We start from the raw sequence: 14612 nt of genomic DNA, 5'->3' as shown, positions 1-14612 counted from the left end.
CTTTTCATTGCAACACGACATTGCCCCCACCCGACTGGATTGGCTTCCTTGTGGCCTCATATCCCCAGTGGCCTCACTTAACTCAGGTGTGGTGCTTGGCTCACTTACTTCACTCTCCTGAGTCGCTCTAGTGAGATATCGAGGTACCTCCGCTACAATTTCATCTCTGCCTCCCCCCCGTCCCGTCCCGCTGCCAGAGATGCTACTCCTTTGACAGTAAAAAAGTTGAGGGAGGGAGGGAGGGAGGGAGGGAGGGAGGGAGGGAGGGAGGGAGGGAGGGAAGAAAGAAAGAAAGAAAGAAAGAAAGAAAGAAAGAAAGAAAGAAAGAAAGAAAGAAAGAAAGAAAGAAAGAAAGAAAGAAAGAAAGGGAAGGAAGGAAGGAAGGAAGGAAGGAAGGAAGGAAGGAAGGAAGGAAGGAAGGAAGGAAGGAAGGAAGGAAGGAAGGCGGCCTTGGAGCATGCAATGCAACCACACTCCACACACCCCAAATTCTGGGAGAAGAAGTCCTGAAGTCCTGCTGGTTTAAATCCTGGCAACATTGTGATGGAAAAGGTGGGGACTTCGCGGCCCTCCAGGTGTTTAGACTACGACTCGCATCTCCCCTGCCCATTGGCCAGGCAGGCTGTGGAGCCTAACAACATCTGGAGGGTCACAGGGCCCCGGCGTTTGCTTTAACCTTATCTACATGAGAGGTGAGGCAAGTCCTGTGCTGCCCTGCAGCGAGAGCGAGGCCCGCGTCACTCAGGGAATCGGCATCTCTCAATCTCCTTTGCCTCGCACGGGTGTGTGGCGTTCAAATGGCTACTGGCGGCTCCTTGGAGGTAGAAAAGTATCGGATGCCCATACACGCAACGCAGCAAACATGCAGACGGCAACGCGAGACCCCTCCACATCGTGCTTAGGAGGATGTGGGTTGATGTTGGACTGAAACCTCCGTCCTCCTGACCATGGATACCATTTGGAAGGGAATTTTAGCTCTTGGCCTTTCTTTTGCTTAAAAACAACACTGCACGGGGATGTGGCATCGCTGGGATGGGTGAATATTATAAAATGAACGAAAAGTGCGATTTTTGGCAGCCGCCTGGGTATACCTAGTAAGCAGAAGTGAGTAATCAAAACGGGGGTGTAATTAAAGTCATTTTCTTGGCTTGGGGGTTCTGTCCGCTCTTCTTTCCTCCCTGTTATTCTGCTCTCTCACATTTTCCACAGCTCCGGCGCCAGAGCGAGACAAAACGACAAGTCCTTTGCTAGAGGTTTTGGACAGCGCTACGACCTGACCAAGCAATCCTAAGGGATATTAACTCAGAAGTAAGTCCCATTGAGTCCAATGTGTCTTACTCCTAGGTAAGACACACCACTGCAGCGGCCCAGTTCTTTCTGTTGGAAACAATGTCTTATCTCCTTCACCCGTAACACACAAAAACACACAGGGTGAGAGTTATTGATCGTTTGAATGTGTGGAAATGAAATCCGTGTTGTATTTCATTATGACAAATCTGTTCCTGTCTGCAGAGAACGAGGGTGGGGTGGGGGGTGGGAGAGAGAAGACGCTTTAACACATGCGGTGCAATCCTAAAGCCATTCATTCATCTGGGAGCAAGGCACCATTGAACTTAATGGGATATACTTCGGAATAGGTATGTATAGGGTTGTGCCGACGTATGTTTAAGAAACGTGATGACCCCCCCCTTTTGCTGCTTGTGGTCGCACAGCATTAGTCCTACAGCTGGCAAGACCAAGAACTTTGCTCTCACACACAAGGCGAAGACTGGAAAGACTGCTGTCCAGGAACGCTCAGGAAAACAGCAAGATCTCGGTGTATGCAGATGGCTCGCAGCTTGATACCAGCCATGTTTACTCCAAATGGGGGTTTATTTCCGAAAGCATATTCAGGGGTGCAGCCGAGGTGGTCCTCGGGGTTCCTTCCAATTCTATGATTCTATAATGACCCTGTAGTTGATAGCTAAGACGGGGAGCGGCTCCGGAGCAATTTTCAGCACCAAGAGACGGACAGCTCCTTTTCCTCCGGACATTTGAACCTTCAGGCTAAAAAGCACCGCCTTCCGCCTGGCGCTCTCAGTCAGCCCGGCACTCTTGTGTCTGCAGCCCAGTCCTATGCAGGCTGACTCAGAAGTCAATCCAAAGGCAGTATGCATAGGATCGGAGCTGTCCACGTCTGCTGAGTTCACTAGGGCTTACTCCCAGGGAAGTGAGCCTAGAAGGGCTGCAGCCTTAGACGTGCCAGCCCGTTCCGCCTGAGTCCATAAACTCGCCCAGACAAGTCCAGCAGTTTGGAAACCTTTTGGAGCCGCAGCCTCCTATGGTCACTTCCCCCGTCTCTGTCGCGGGGAAAGCCTCTGTCTTTAACTTGGAGGAGCCGCCTCCTCCATTCAGCGCCAAGACACCAAGTTGGTGGCTTTTCTCTAACTGTTCGCTCCTCCTTGCGGAGGCGGACCCTCTCACGTATAAAGGACTGGTATTGCGCGGAAAGCAGGGGAAATCGAGTCCGGCTTCTGCCCGGCAGGAGCTGTCCAACCTCAGCTGCTCCACGCTCTGAAGAGAGGAGCAGAGTCGTCCAGGCTTTCCTAGAAAGAGGATCCGCCAGCATCGTCCAGCAGAATCGCGCGACTCTTTTCGCCTGCTTCACCTCGCAGAAGAAAGACCCAACAGACTGGATACCAATTTCTTGACTCAGATCCTACTTAAACAGCACTTACTTGAACAGAAAGCCTTTGGGACTTCCTTCTGCAGAAGCATCCCAGGAAAGCTTGCCCCGGCGGTCATCTGGGTTGTCCCAAACCCGGGCACTCCTGGACTGGAAGAAGAGACAGGTTTGCCTTTGAGCGCATCGTCCTGTGCCTGTCCATCTGGGAGTGCGGGAAGGCGCAGAAGTCTGGGCATCCGGAGAGAGCCCTGTTCCTTCAACGGGCAAGGCTATGTCGCTCAGTTGGACGGGGCTGGGCAGCAGCGCGTCCGCCTGGGGCAACCTGACGGCGGAGGGCAACGGCAGCGGCGAGGCGGACCCGGCTCTGGGCCAGGCGTCGGAGCGGCTGCCCCCGTCGCAGCAAGCCCGGGCGCTCTTCATCATCCGCTGCGTGGTGCCCTCGCTGTATCTGCTGATCATGGCGGTGGGCTTGCTGGGCAACGCCACCCTGCTGAAGATCTTCGTGGGCAGGAGCGCCGTGCGCAGCGTGCCCAACATCTTCATCTCCAGCTTGGCCGCCGGCGACCTGCTGCTGCTGCTCACCTGCGTGCCCGTCGACGCCTCGCGCTTCTTCCTCGAGGACTGGCTCTTCGGCGAGGTGGGCTGCAAGCTGCTGCCGGCCATCCAGCTCACCTCGGTGGGAGTCTCCGTCTTCACGCTCACTGCCCTCAGCGCCGATAGGTAAGGCGAGGCGAGGGGCAGGCGGAAAAGGAGGCACCGGGGAGGGGGGGAGGGAGGGAGGGAGGGAGAGAGGCAGACAGACAGACAGTCACAGAGTCATAGAACTGTAGAGTTGGAAGGGACCACGAAAGTCATCTAGTCCAACCCCCTGCAATGCAGGAATTTATTTTGGCAGAACCATACAGAGAGACACAGAGAGGAAGAAAGTCACTGCCAGCCACAGAAGACTGAAAGGGGGGGCAGGAAGAGAGAGATTATTTCACATTTAACCCACACCTAGGCTACTCCTGCAGAGGGCTGGACTAGAAGATCCTTTGGGTGCCTTCCAACTCCACAATTCTATGATTCTACGTTTGTCCTGGTCGGCGTCTCCTGTCTCTCATAGTTCCACGAGAGCCAGACGTCCAATGGGTGAATAATTTCCCGGTCTCTGGTAAAGGAAAACGCTTTCATGGGGGAATTTCTGGCCCTTGTTAAAGGCACGGATGCTCTGCTGGGATGGGCATCTGAGCAGGGCTTTGAACTTAGTCCGTTGTCTCAAATGTAAGGTTACCCACCAAGAAGGGCTGGATAGATTAGAGTTCTGCCTCCCTAAAGGCTCAGCGGACTGGATCATGTCTTGACTGCAAGGGGAAGGGGTCCCATCACATGCGTAGGAGGTGAACCTGGTCCTGTGCAGCAGCAGGTGTGCTCTCCAGAATTCCCACCCACCACTGGTCCCACTGCCTGAGGCTGATGGGCATGCAAGTCATACAGCATCAGACACCCTGCTGGCTGCCCATGGTCTGCAATGTCCTTCTCTGGACCACTGATTAACCACAGACGATGGGAAGGAACTGCTGCTCCTGTGTAGCTGTGCTTATGTTGTAGCAATCCCATTCTTAATTTTTTCTTTGGAGGTGAAGCATCTCTTAACACACACACACACACACACACACACACACACACACACACACACATGTTGCCATATCAGACATAAATAATGTGTGGAAATTGCTGAGACAATGGATTAAAGAGGGCTTATTTTATTTCATTCTTCATTTATATACCACCTTTCCCCCCAAAGATCTCAAGGTGGTGTACTGTACATGGTTCTTCCTTCCCCTTTTTCTCCTTACAACAGTCCGGGGAGATAAGTTAGGCTTAGAGATAGTGACTAGCTTGAGGTCACTCAGTGAGCTTCATGGCTGAGTGGGGATTCAAACCCTGATCTTCCAGGTCATAGTCCAACACCCTAACCATTACACCACAGTGACTCTTGGCAACTGCATGGAGAAACATGACCATCAGTCACAATATCTAAATGGAGCTTACCTAGTTAGAGAAAGTGCGATATTGAATCCCAAGTGATACAGGGGAGAAACAGGAGCCAATGGTTGCCTTTGTGCCCTGCATGTGAGCATCCCAGAGTCATCTGGCTGGCTGCAGGTGTAAACAGACTGCAGGACGCAAAGAACTTAGGAAGGATCTTACCCTTCTCTCACATCTGGAGTGCTGCGTTCAGTTATGGGTGCCACCTTTTAAGAAGGACATTGACAAATTGGAGTGTGTCCAAAGGACTGTGAGAGGTCCAGATCCAAGTCCTATGAGGAACACTTTAAAGAGCTGGGAATGTTTATCCTGAAGGGGAGCTGCCTTCAATCTTTTGAAGGGTGTCATGCATGACATGGAACAGATTTATTCCCTGTCATTCAAAAGGGCAGGACTGAAATCCACCATTAGAAATCACAGGAAATAAGATATAGGCTCAGCACCGAGGAGAAATGTCCTAATGGTACAAGCTGTTTGGCAGGGGATCAGGCTGCCTTGGGAGGTGGTGGGCTTTCTTGAACTGGAGGCATTTAAGCAAAGGCTGGATGGCACCTGTCAGGGATGCTGCAGGTGCATCTTGCTCTGTCGATCCATCACTGAATAGAGTAACTGGCTAGCTGACCCCCAGGCTCCCTCCCAATGCTATGATTCTATGAAATATTTGGTTCTTCAATGTACTGGGAACAGAATCTTCCACTCTTGATCTAAACTAAACACAGTGTGAGCCAAAGTTAATGACCAGAAAGTTCTGTGTAATACTCAAAGGACTGGGATGTAAACCATCCTTCCCCATTTATATAAAAAGCGAACCAGGTTGTTAATAATCATTAGTGTTCAGGACTTTATGCAACTGCCTAAATGCAAAGAAGAATCTCACTCCCTATGAGGTTGGCAGAATTAAGAATATACATAGACTCAAGGGAGAGTGGCGAAGATCAGCAATGACCAAGCAAGCATTTTGCTACATGTGCATCAAGTAGGGTTCATCAGCAATGCTGGCACCAACTTGCTTTCTTATTGAAACTGGACAAACTGTAGCTTAGGTAGGAAAATAGGTTGCAGCATATATTTGAAGACAGTGTGGGGTCACTTCCTTTAAAAGAATGAAGTATTTTCCAAAGTAGCAAGCCATAGAACTGAACTTTGAAAGGCAAAATAAAATAACATCATGCACTATATATACCATGCACACCACATTGTGAGTTAGTGGTTCTCCTTCAAATAAGAGTGAGAGGTCATTGTAGGCAGCCCAGAAGGCTCTCATGGTTGATGATACTGCAAGATGTCAAGCGGTCCAGCTTCTCTGTATAAAACACAATGCAGGAAGTGGTCCTCCCAGAGGTATTTTGTTGCTGTGCAATACCCAGCAAGGTTTAAGAACGTAAGATGAATCCTGCTGGATCAAGCCAATAGCACATCTAGTCCTATATAAGTACACAAGCACAACCTGATTAAAGAGCACTCTCCCCTCTCTCTGCTCCCAGAAACTGCTTTTCATATTTAACTAGCGTAGCTATCTGCTATGGATGCTTTAGCTGAGTTTCCTGCATTACAGGGGGTTGGACCAGATGACCCTTGGGATTCCTTCCAACTCTACAATTCTTTGATTCTATGAACTGTTACATGGGGAGTGGAATAAAGTCAGGGGTATATTTTTATTTCTATACTAGGCCCAGTTTCTCCTTAGTTCACAGTCCTCAATAACTCATACTTTCCTTTCTTGGGCACTGTTTGTTTTTTGTTTTTTTGGGTTAAAAGGAGACAATATCAATCCAAACAAGGTTTTAACAGGTGCCAAGATTCTAGGATTTTGCCTAACTTTACAGAATCATTTTGTCAATAGGAGTATGAAATTGGCATTTAGCTAGACAGGCATTTTTGCTGAGTGGCATTCACATTATGTTCTAAACAAAATGAGGTCCAAAATACTTTTTGTTTTGTTAACTTTCACTTATATATAGAACTAATTATTTTTTACCTGTTCCTTTACCACTCCGTATTAATTAATTAGTTCTGGACGTTTTCTGTGTTGCATGCCTTTTGGGAAAACATTCTTACACTTTTGTTTCCATGCTATTTAGGATTTATAGCCATGACTCATCAAAAATGTGCCTTCATCTGAATGTCAATTTCATTGAGAAACGGAAAGGCATGAAGTTCCACACAAAAAATGATTACTGATTTAACCTAACCATTTCTCTAGCCATTTCACATGAACCCTTTCAGATTATCTATAAACATATAAATCGTTTATTTGTGCTGGTAGTAGGGTTGCATTACTTCCCTGCAATTTCCCTGTTCTTCAAAGTGTCCTTTTGGAAAATGTATTTGTTTGTAAAAATGGGTATACTTAGAAATTAACCTTCAGGGTTTAGAACTACTCCAAGTAAAGTATCCTGAAAACTGACCATCCATTCTCCCGACTGGAGATCATTAGTAAGGGATTTGTTTAATGGAGCCACATACTTACCTATCAAAAAAACCCCATATAACTAAAAGGACACCACCCACAAACAAGAGGGAGGTATATTAGCAGGCTTGGGAGAATTCTGAGGTCTGCAGAAGTACAAAAAAACAACAACAACATGTTGGGAAAAAGTTGGAGGAAGCCCCCAAACAGTTCAGTAAGGACTGAGCATGCTCAGTGGGCATAGAATGTTCACTGCCTGTTGTTGGTAGGACAGAAACATTGGGTGGGTTAGGGACTAGAATGGAGTCTCTTGCATGGCCGGCTGGAATCTCAAATGGAATTCTCTTGCAGTTTTCACTTGTTAAGATACAAGACATACTAAACACATTATATGGCATATCTGTTTCTCTGTGAATGAGTATTGCACTTTCTGAGTGAGCAGAAAGAAGAAAAGGAAATGGAAAGGAGACAGCAAGCATCTTTCAGTAAGGACAGGTAATAGTTCATCTCATTGAAGAACAGAGATATTATGCACATTTCATTTATTCTGGCTCTCTATGGATCCAGGCTATGACTCTGAAATCTCCCCACAAATTTGCTTTGGCAAGCCTGTTTACTATCGCAGCCCTAGCCGTCAGCATTCTGCAATATCACAGGGAGACTTTATCTCATTCCTCCTTTTAAATTCTTGTATCTGCCACAGACCCTTTCAACACCCAGAGACGAAACATGTCACATGGTCCTATGGCATCAATAATATTACAAGGTTAGAAAACCAGCATTTTTTCCACCACGACTGGCCTCGCCTTTCAGGTATTTGTGCTTGCAAGCAACTGATATGTGGAGCTGACCTTCTTTGCTAGTAATTATGTCTCTAGGACATAGGCATTGATCTTGCTTATCTGAGCATGTCTGCTTCAAGACGCTTGATTCGTCTCTATGCAATTGGAAGAGCCTGTGCACGCAGCCAACTATATCAAACTTTTTAATGTCATTCGGAGAAGCATCCACGCTGGGGAACACTGATATGCTGAAACATTTTCACTTCCTGGCCTGAAATGTATCTGCTTCAGGGCACTGTAAGGAACTTGTTTAGCTTCTTGGCTTTGAAGTAGCCATGCCAGTCATGCAAAGGGACAGTAACATTGTGGCTGCAATGCAGGGGGTGCTTCCAGGGGCTGTGTGGGGTGGCTGATGAGCCCTTCGTCTTTTGCCACTCACCCTGCGCATTACATGGTCGTCTCCAGAACACAGCAGACCTTTTCCATGACCTGTTTGCAGCAGTGCGAAGAAAACTGCCTGATTGGGCTTCCTACAGCAAGCACAGGTTTTTCTGTAGGGGCTTCACTTCAGTTTTCAATCTGTGTGGGGGATTCCTTTCTTTAGTGACAAGATTCTCTGCAGGACTGAAAGGCTCATGTTTATGTCATTCATATTTTTAGCTGGTGCAGGAGCCCCAAAAGTTAAAGACACCCTCCCCTTTCCCACAGACTTGACCCAGCTTGCTACACCCCCCACCCCCAACTATTTGGGCGGGGGAAGAAAGCATACATTTCAGGGCTAAAGCTGAATAACTTCCCATTTAATTTGACCTTTAGATATAATTAATGGGGCTGTGCACCCTGTGGCCCCCATCTGTGGCCCCTGGATCAGGCCATTTTGCCTTTCACCGCACTGGGAGCCACCCACCCCAGATCTGTCCCTGAAGCAATTAGGGGGAAAGGCTAATGGATTTTAAAGGTTTTTTTATAAACACTATTTTAGTATACAATTAAAATAGGATTTGGAAAAGGTCTGGAGGGGTTGCACCAGCACTCTGCGGGATCAGATCATAGAATCATAGAGTTGGAAGAGACCACAAGGGCCATCCAGTCCAACTCCCTGCCACTCTGAGGGTGGGAAGAAGAGGTCTGACAGGAAAGGCACCCACCCCCCGCTTCTGCACAAAGATGCAGCCATCCAGTAGGCTTCTCTTTCTTCTGGTTACTCTGTCTTCTTCTCGCTTATGCCTGCCTCTCCTCCCTGCCTCTCCTCCCTGCCACATGACAGAACCAGGTGGATATGGACTTGTTAGTTTGTAGTGGGGGAGGGAGAGAAATAAGGAAGAATGGGACTGAACAAAGCTGGCAACCATGGACCCTTGAATTCCACTCCAAGCCCCGAAAGAGCATGCACATTTTATGGGGAGTGAAACACTGCCTCAAACAGCCTTGAACATGGCACAGATCCCTCCAAATAAGCCCAATTTGTCTCAAGGTTAGGGCCTTGGCTGAATCAGGTGCACAGCCCTAATAACTGAAGATGTAAGAGCATCTTCTGTGGCTGCTTCCCCCTCCACAATGTATAGACAGTCCAGTCCCTTTGTGTAATTGTTGTTGTTGTTTAGTCGTTTAGTCGTGTCCGACTCTTCGTGACCCCATGGACCACAGCACGCCAGGCACTCCTGTCCCGCACCGCCTCCCGCAGTTTGGTCAAACTCATGTTCGTAGCTTCGAGAACACTGTCCAACCATCTTGTCCTCTGTCGTCCCCTTCTCCTAGTGCCCTCAATCTTTCCCAACATCAGGGTCTTTTCCAAGGATTCTTCTCTTCTCATGAGGTGGCCAAAGTATTGGAGCCTCAGCTTCACGATCTGTCCTTCCAGGGAGCACTCAGGGCTGATTTCCTTAAGAATGGATAGGTTTGATCTTCTTGCAGTCCATGGGACTCTCAAGAGTCTCCTCCAGCACCATAATTCAAAAGCATCAATTTGTGTAATAAAATGGCATTTGTGCCTGTGGCATGCATATCGTCGCCCTGTCTTAGAACCAACACGTTAGCCAGAAATTTAAGTCTCCCCTGCTATTCCTAAGTGGTGTTCATGGACAAGCAAGAGCATTTTGTACATCCCTTAGTATTTAGGACTATTATTTGCATTTGATAGTTTCCTCTCTGGCCCATAATATACTTCAAGGAAGGGTTTCAGAAGCAAACAAGTTAACCACTGTGGTCTTTTGTTCATGAACATTAAATAGTAACCCTGCTAACCTAAGCTTTGGTCTGTAAGCTATACATGCATACAACTCTTGAGTTCTCATTTGCCCTTGTACGGCCCCAGAGCTTCTCTCCTGTGAGCATGTGATATTTTGGAGCCTGTGTTTTTTTCCTCTCTCCCACAACGCTCTGCAAAAGGCCGTCTAGATTTACATGGGGATTTAGACTTACTAAGGGGATTTCCTAATCTAATCAACATGCTTATCGGTTAACACAATGGTTAATAAAAGGAACAAATCTCCAGCTCCAAATTCCTGGACATCATTAATCATGTCTATTACTGCTGGGAAAGTGTTTAAAAGTGTTTTTGTATTTGTTTAAAGACAAATAAAAAATTGTAAGGAAGAAAAAGAAAAGAAACCTTGAAGGCACTTGCTGCTCGAGGGCTGAAGACAAATAGTTTTCATTACACTTGCCAGACTGGGGTAGAAATAATTGCAGAGAGCGGGGGAGCTTGTCTCTGTTATGCGAAGCTGAAATGCATGGCCTTAGGGACCAATTTATGGATCAACTGGGGTTAGTCCTCCATGTAATGAATTTTCATGAAGGGTTGCGATGGCATTATTTCAACATCCTGAAGTGAGTCAAATGCCAACTGTTCTATTGACGTTAGCTGCGCTTAAGGGAAACTAGTTTTACAGTTTATCTTTAATTTATAAAGGATTAATTCATAAAATAAAATGGGTAAGCAGGAGATCAAGCCTACTTGAACGTTGTGTTCCATGATGTCAGCGTCTTCTCCCCCACTCCCAAATGTGCTAAGGCTGTCAGAAGATACTCAGTGGTGAAGAGGTGGCACTCTGCACATGTTCATCATTTCCAGGGGAAGGGTTGTAGCTCAGTGGTAGAACCTCTGTTTTGCCTGCAGAAGTTCCCTGGTTTGATCCTCAGCATCTCCAGGTCCTACTGGGAGAGATCCCCACTTGAGAGCTGCTGCCAGTTAGTGCAGACAATGCTGAACAGGTGGACCAATGGTCTGAGTGTAAGGCAGCTTCCTTTGTCCTACTATATTATTACTTCACAAAGGCACAGACCTTGGTAATTTTGGTAGCATGGCACCCTGTCCGAGGCTGAAATTTGGAACTCCCAAATGAGTTTTCTTAATGACGGATCTTCTCAAACTTGTGCCCCTTTGACTTTGTGCCCTGTGCAGGGGAACCACCCGCATCCCCTTTATATCCAGTCAATTAGACCCTTCTATACATTGCTAAAGGTGGTGACTACATGTGTTTTCTGTAGCCAGTCGCTTGTTTGCTTGCTCCATTCTTCCCTGTGTCTTTCTCTGCCTCCAATTCCGCCCGCTTCCTGCAATACAGAAACAGATGGGGAATGTCTTGCCAGGTCTCTTGAATGGACATACGAGGCTCCTATTTGTTAACTGCAGGAAGCCACTTCCTTTCAATAAAAGCTGTGTTCTTTGAAAAAGAATTGACTCTAATTTTCCCTCATACGCTTTTAGGTACAAAGCAATTGTCAATCCAATGGATATTCAAGCACCCAACGCAGTCCTGTGGACCTGTATCAAAGCTATTGCCATCTGGATAATATCCATTCTGCTAGCAGTTCCTGAAGCAGTATTCTCTGAAGTAGCAAACATCAACGACGCAGATAACGTCAGCTTCACAGAATGCATACGGTATCCCTTGAAGGATGATTTGCACCCAAGGATCCATTCAGTGATGATACTTTTGGTATACCTCCTTATCCCGCTCACCATCATTAGTGCTTACTATTACCATATTGCAAGGACTTTAATTAAGAGTGCACATAATCTACCTGGAGAAAACAGTGCACAATCTAAAAGACAGGTAAGTGGCCCGTATGTAAGCTAGAACCTCTTATGATCATGCAAGCCAGGCCACTTATTATTTCAAAGTACTACCGGTAAGAGGCTACTAAGGTATTCCTACTTATATTGTTGCTCATATGTTACCCCTGAGAGCCAACTCCCTCCCCACCATCAACTTGGCTTGAGAAATACTGTACTGTACCACATTGACTGTCTGCTGAATGCCAATGAAAGAAGGATAAAAATGAAAGAAGGATAAAAATATTTGCTCAAGGCAGAATTCTTGCCGGACTTTGTAATTTAGACTAGTCTGAACCTGTAGTGGATTTTCACAGGTTCCTGCAGGTTCCAGCGCAGGATTTGCCTGGGTATAACATGATCCCCCCCTAGTGCCTAGGCTCTGCACAGCAATGAAATAATGTTCTGTGTCAACATCAAGGGGCCTCTGCAAAGGTCTAGCAGGGCTCCGAGATGTCAGGGGGCCCTCTGGATTCCAGTTATATTCTGGTCTGGAGCCCATTATTGATTGTGTTTCAGATTTCTTTGCTGTACTTTCCCATACCCCAGCTAATAAGATACACACTAGTTGTTGCTTTTTACAAGTCTGAATTACATGTTTAATGAGAGGAGTACCGGTAGATATTGGTTTAGTAATGGTGATTGGTTTCATGAAAATGAAAGTGAAAACAGATGGAGTAGGCAGTTTATACAGCCCTAAGGGAAGCATTGGAAATAGATCACAAACCAGTGGACTGTAGATAATTTGCACACAGCTATTATAGGCTACTGCTTTGATCACTCTTCATTAGAAGTAAAGTCCACCCAAATCAATGTGTCTTGTTCCAAGAGGAATTGTTGTGGAATAATGTATTTGGACAAATACAATTTGCATAAAATTTGTATAAAATTCTCATATTTGTGAACAAAGTTAATGTAAGACTATAGTTATTAGTAGAATGTGCTGCACTATTCCACAATAAAAAAATTGCAGGACTTCGCTTTTTTTGAAGCTATTCAGGCCAATGGAAAACTATCCTGTAAATGGCAAGAAACCCTCAGAAAAGGGCTATTTCTTTACCTTTGTCCCTCTACTGAGTTCTCATCAGTAATCAATTGTTGGATGGTCCAGTGCTGCATACACAGTGATTATTGTCTAATTGTGCCTCCGTGTATATCCTCCAATGCAGACTTCTTCATTTTTGGGTTCCAAGATGTTGTACTCTCAACTTGCATAATCCATGACCATTCTTGGGGGTGATGAGAGTTGTGGTCCAATAATATCTGGGGACCCAAGGTTGAAAATGTCTGCTCTAACAGAAGTTTGGCACAAGGTGTGCTTTGACCATTTTGGGATGGGTGGAAGAACTGTATCAAAGGATGCCCCGTGCTCCCTTTTAACAGGCAGTTGGTGAAATTAAAGATACAGTCGTACCTTGGTTCTTGAATGTCTTGGTACTCCACAGAAGTACCGTAAGTGTTCCGGTTTGAGAACATTTTTTTTGGAAGCCGAACGTCTGACATGGCTTCTGTGGCTTCCAATTGAGTGCCGGAAGCTCCTGCAGCCAATCGGAAGTCACGCCTTGGTTTTTGAACTTTTCAGAAGTCAAACGGACTTCAGGAATGGATTCCGTTTGAGAACCAAGGTACGACTGTACAGTAGAATGATATGAAGTAGAATATGCAGCTTAATGGATCTGTACCTGAAAACACCTTAGAACATATTAATGCAAACAGGTTTCATTGGCAATATCATTTGGCTTCTGATGCTACTCACTCTACTAATTGTATCTGAATGCATTGTGAAAGCTCATGTGGAGCATAACATTGTACTGTGACGGGTTATTTCTGCTCATTTTATCTTTTTAGATGGAAACACGAAAGCGCCTGGCCAAAATTGTGCTTGTCTTCGTTGGGCTTTTTGCAGTATGCTGGTTTCCTACCCATGTCCTATACATGTACCGGTCCTTTAACTACACGAAGATCGACCCGTCACTTGGCCATATGGTTGTTACGCTGGTAGCCCGAGTGCTCAGCTTCTGCAATTCTTGCGTAAACCCATTTGCCCTCTACTTCCTCAGCGAGAGCTTCAGGCGGCATTTCAACAGTCAACTTTGCTGTCGCAGGATGCCTCGTCCACAGAGATCTGCCAGCTACCTGCACAGTTCCTCGGCCATTCGAATGACTTCAGTGGAGAATGCCAGGAACACTGTTACCATGACAACACTACTGAATGGACACAACCCAAAACAAGATATAGCATTCTGATTTAACCAGTGCAATGCATGAGCTTGGAATGAGCTGGGTTTAAGCTAGATATTTTTGTTGCCAATCAAAATTCCTTAAAACAGAAAATTGATGAGCGGTCTAGGGAGGATTGTTTTAAAATTTATCTTCATGTTGGTTTTGTAGGAATTAGGAATATTATTCCTCACTTAAAAAGGTATTTGGTTGGTTGGAATTGCTGAACAAAAAATAAGAAAAATGCACACTATAAAAAGAAACATGCATGACAGGTTGGTTTTTTAGAAATGGAAAAAGTATACTGATGTACTTAAATGATAACTTGAAGGTGGGGACGCTTTGGAAACTCTGTGGCTGGGTTTAATATCTTCTCACAAAAGATTATCTTCTCAATCCAGAAAATAAGATATGTATACTCTGTTAATGTGCATGTATGTGTAACTT

The 14612-nt window shown here is 46.0% G+C and overlaps 1 protein-coding gene across 1 annotated transcript; it reads left to right on the top strand.

The window, feature by feature from the left end:
* Positions 1-2936: 2936 nt before the first annotated feature.
* On the top strand, positions 2937-14192 carry NMBR (neuromedin B receptor). The gene is made up of 3 exons (XM_035110578.2): positions 2937-3385; positions 11598-11946; positions 13794-14192. Exons 1-3 carry the CDS (start codon positions 2937-2939, stop codon positions 14190-14192), a joined length of 1197 nt encoding a protein of 398 aa, XP_034966469.1.
* The last annotated feature ends 420 nt before the right edge of the window (positions 14193-14612 follow it).

Source organism: Zootoca vivipara, chromosome 3 (assembly GCF_963506605.1).
Source record: "Zootoca vivipara chromosome 3, rZooViv1.1, whole genome shotgun sequence".
Taxonomy (NCBI): domain Eukaryota; kingdom Metazoa; phylum Chordata; class Lepidosauria; order Squamata; family Lacertidae; genus Zootoca; species Zootoca vivipara.
This window is presented reverse-complemented; position numbering and strand designations above follow the sequence as displayed.

Coding starts and splice junctions, on each gene's coding strand:
- NMBR (XM_035110578.2), top strand. CDS start 2,937: ATGTCGCTCAGTTGGACGGGGCTGGGCAGCAGCGCGTCCGCCTGGGGC. Junction 3,386..11,597: donor ACTGCCCTCAGCGCCGATAG/GTAAGGCGAGGC, acceptor ATACGCTTTTAG/GTACAAAGCAATTGTCAATC. Junction 11,947..13,793: donor GTGCACAATCTAAAAGACAG/GTAAGTGGCCCG, acceptor TTATCTTTTTAG/ATGGAAACACGAAAGCGCCT.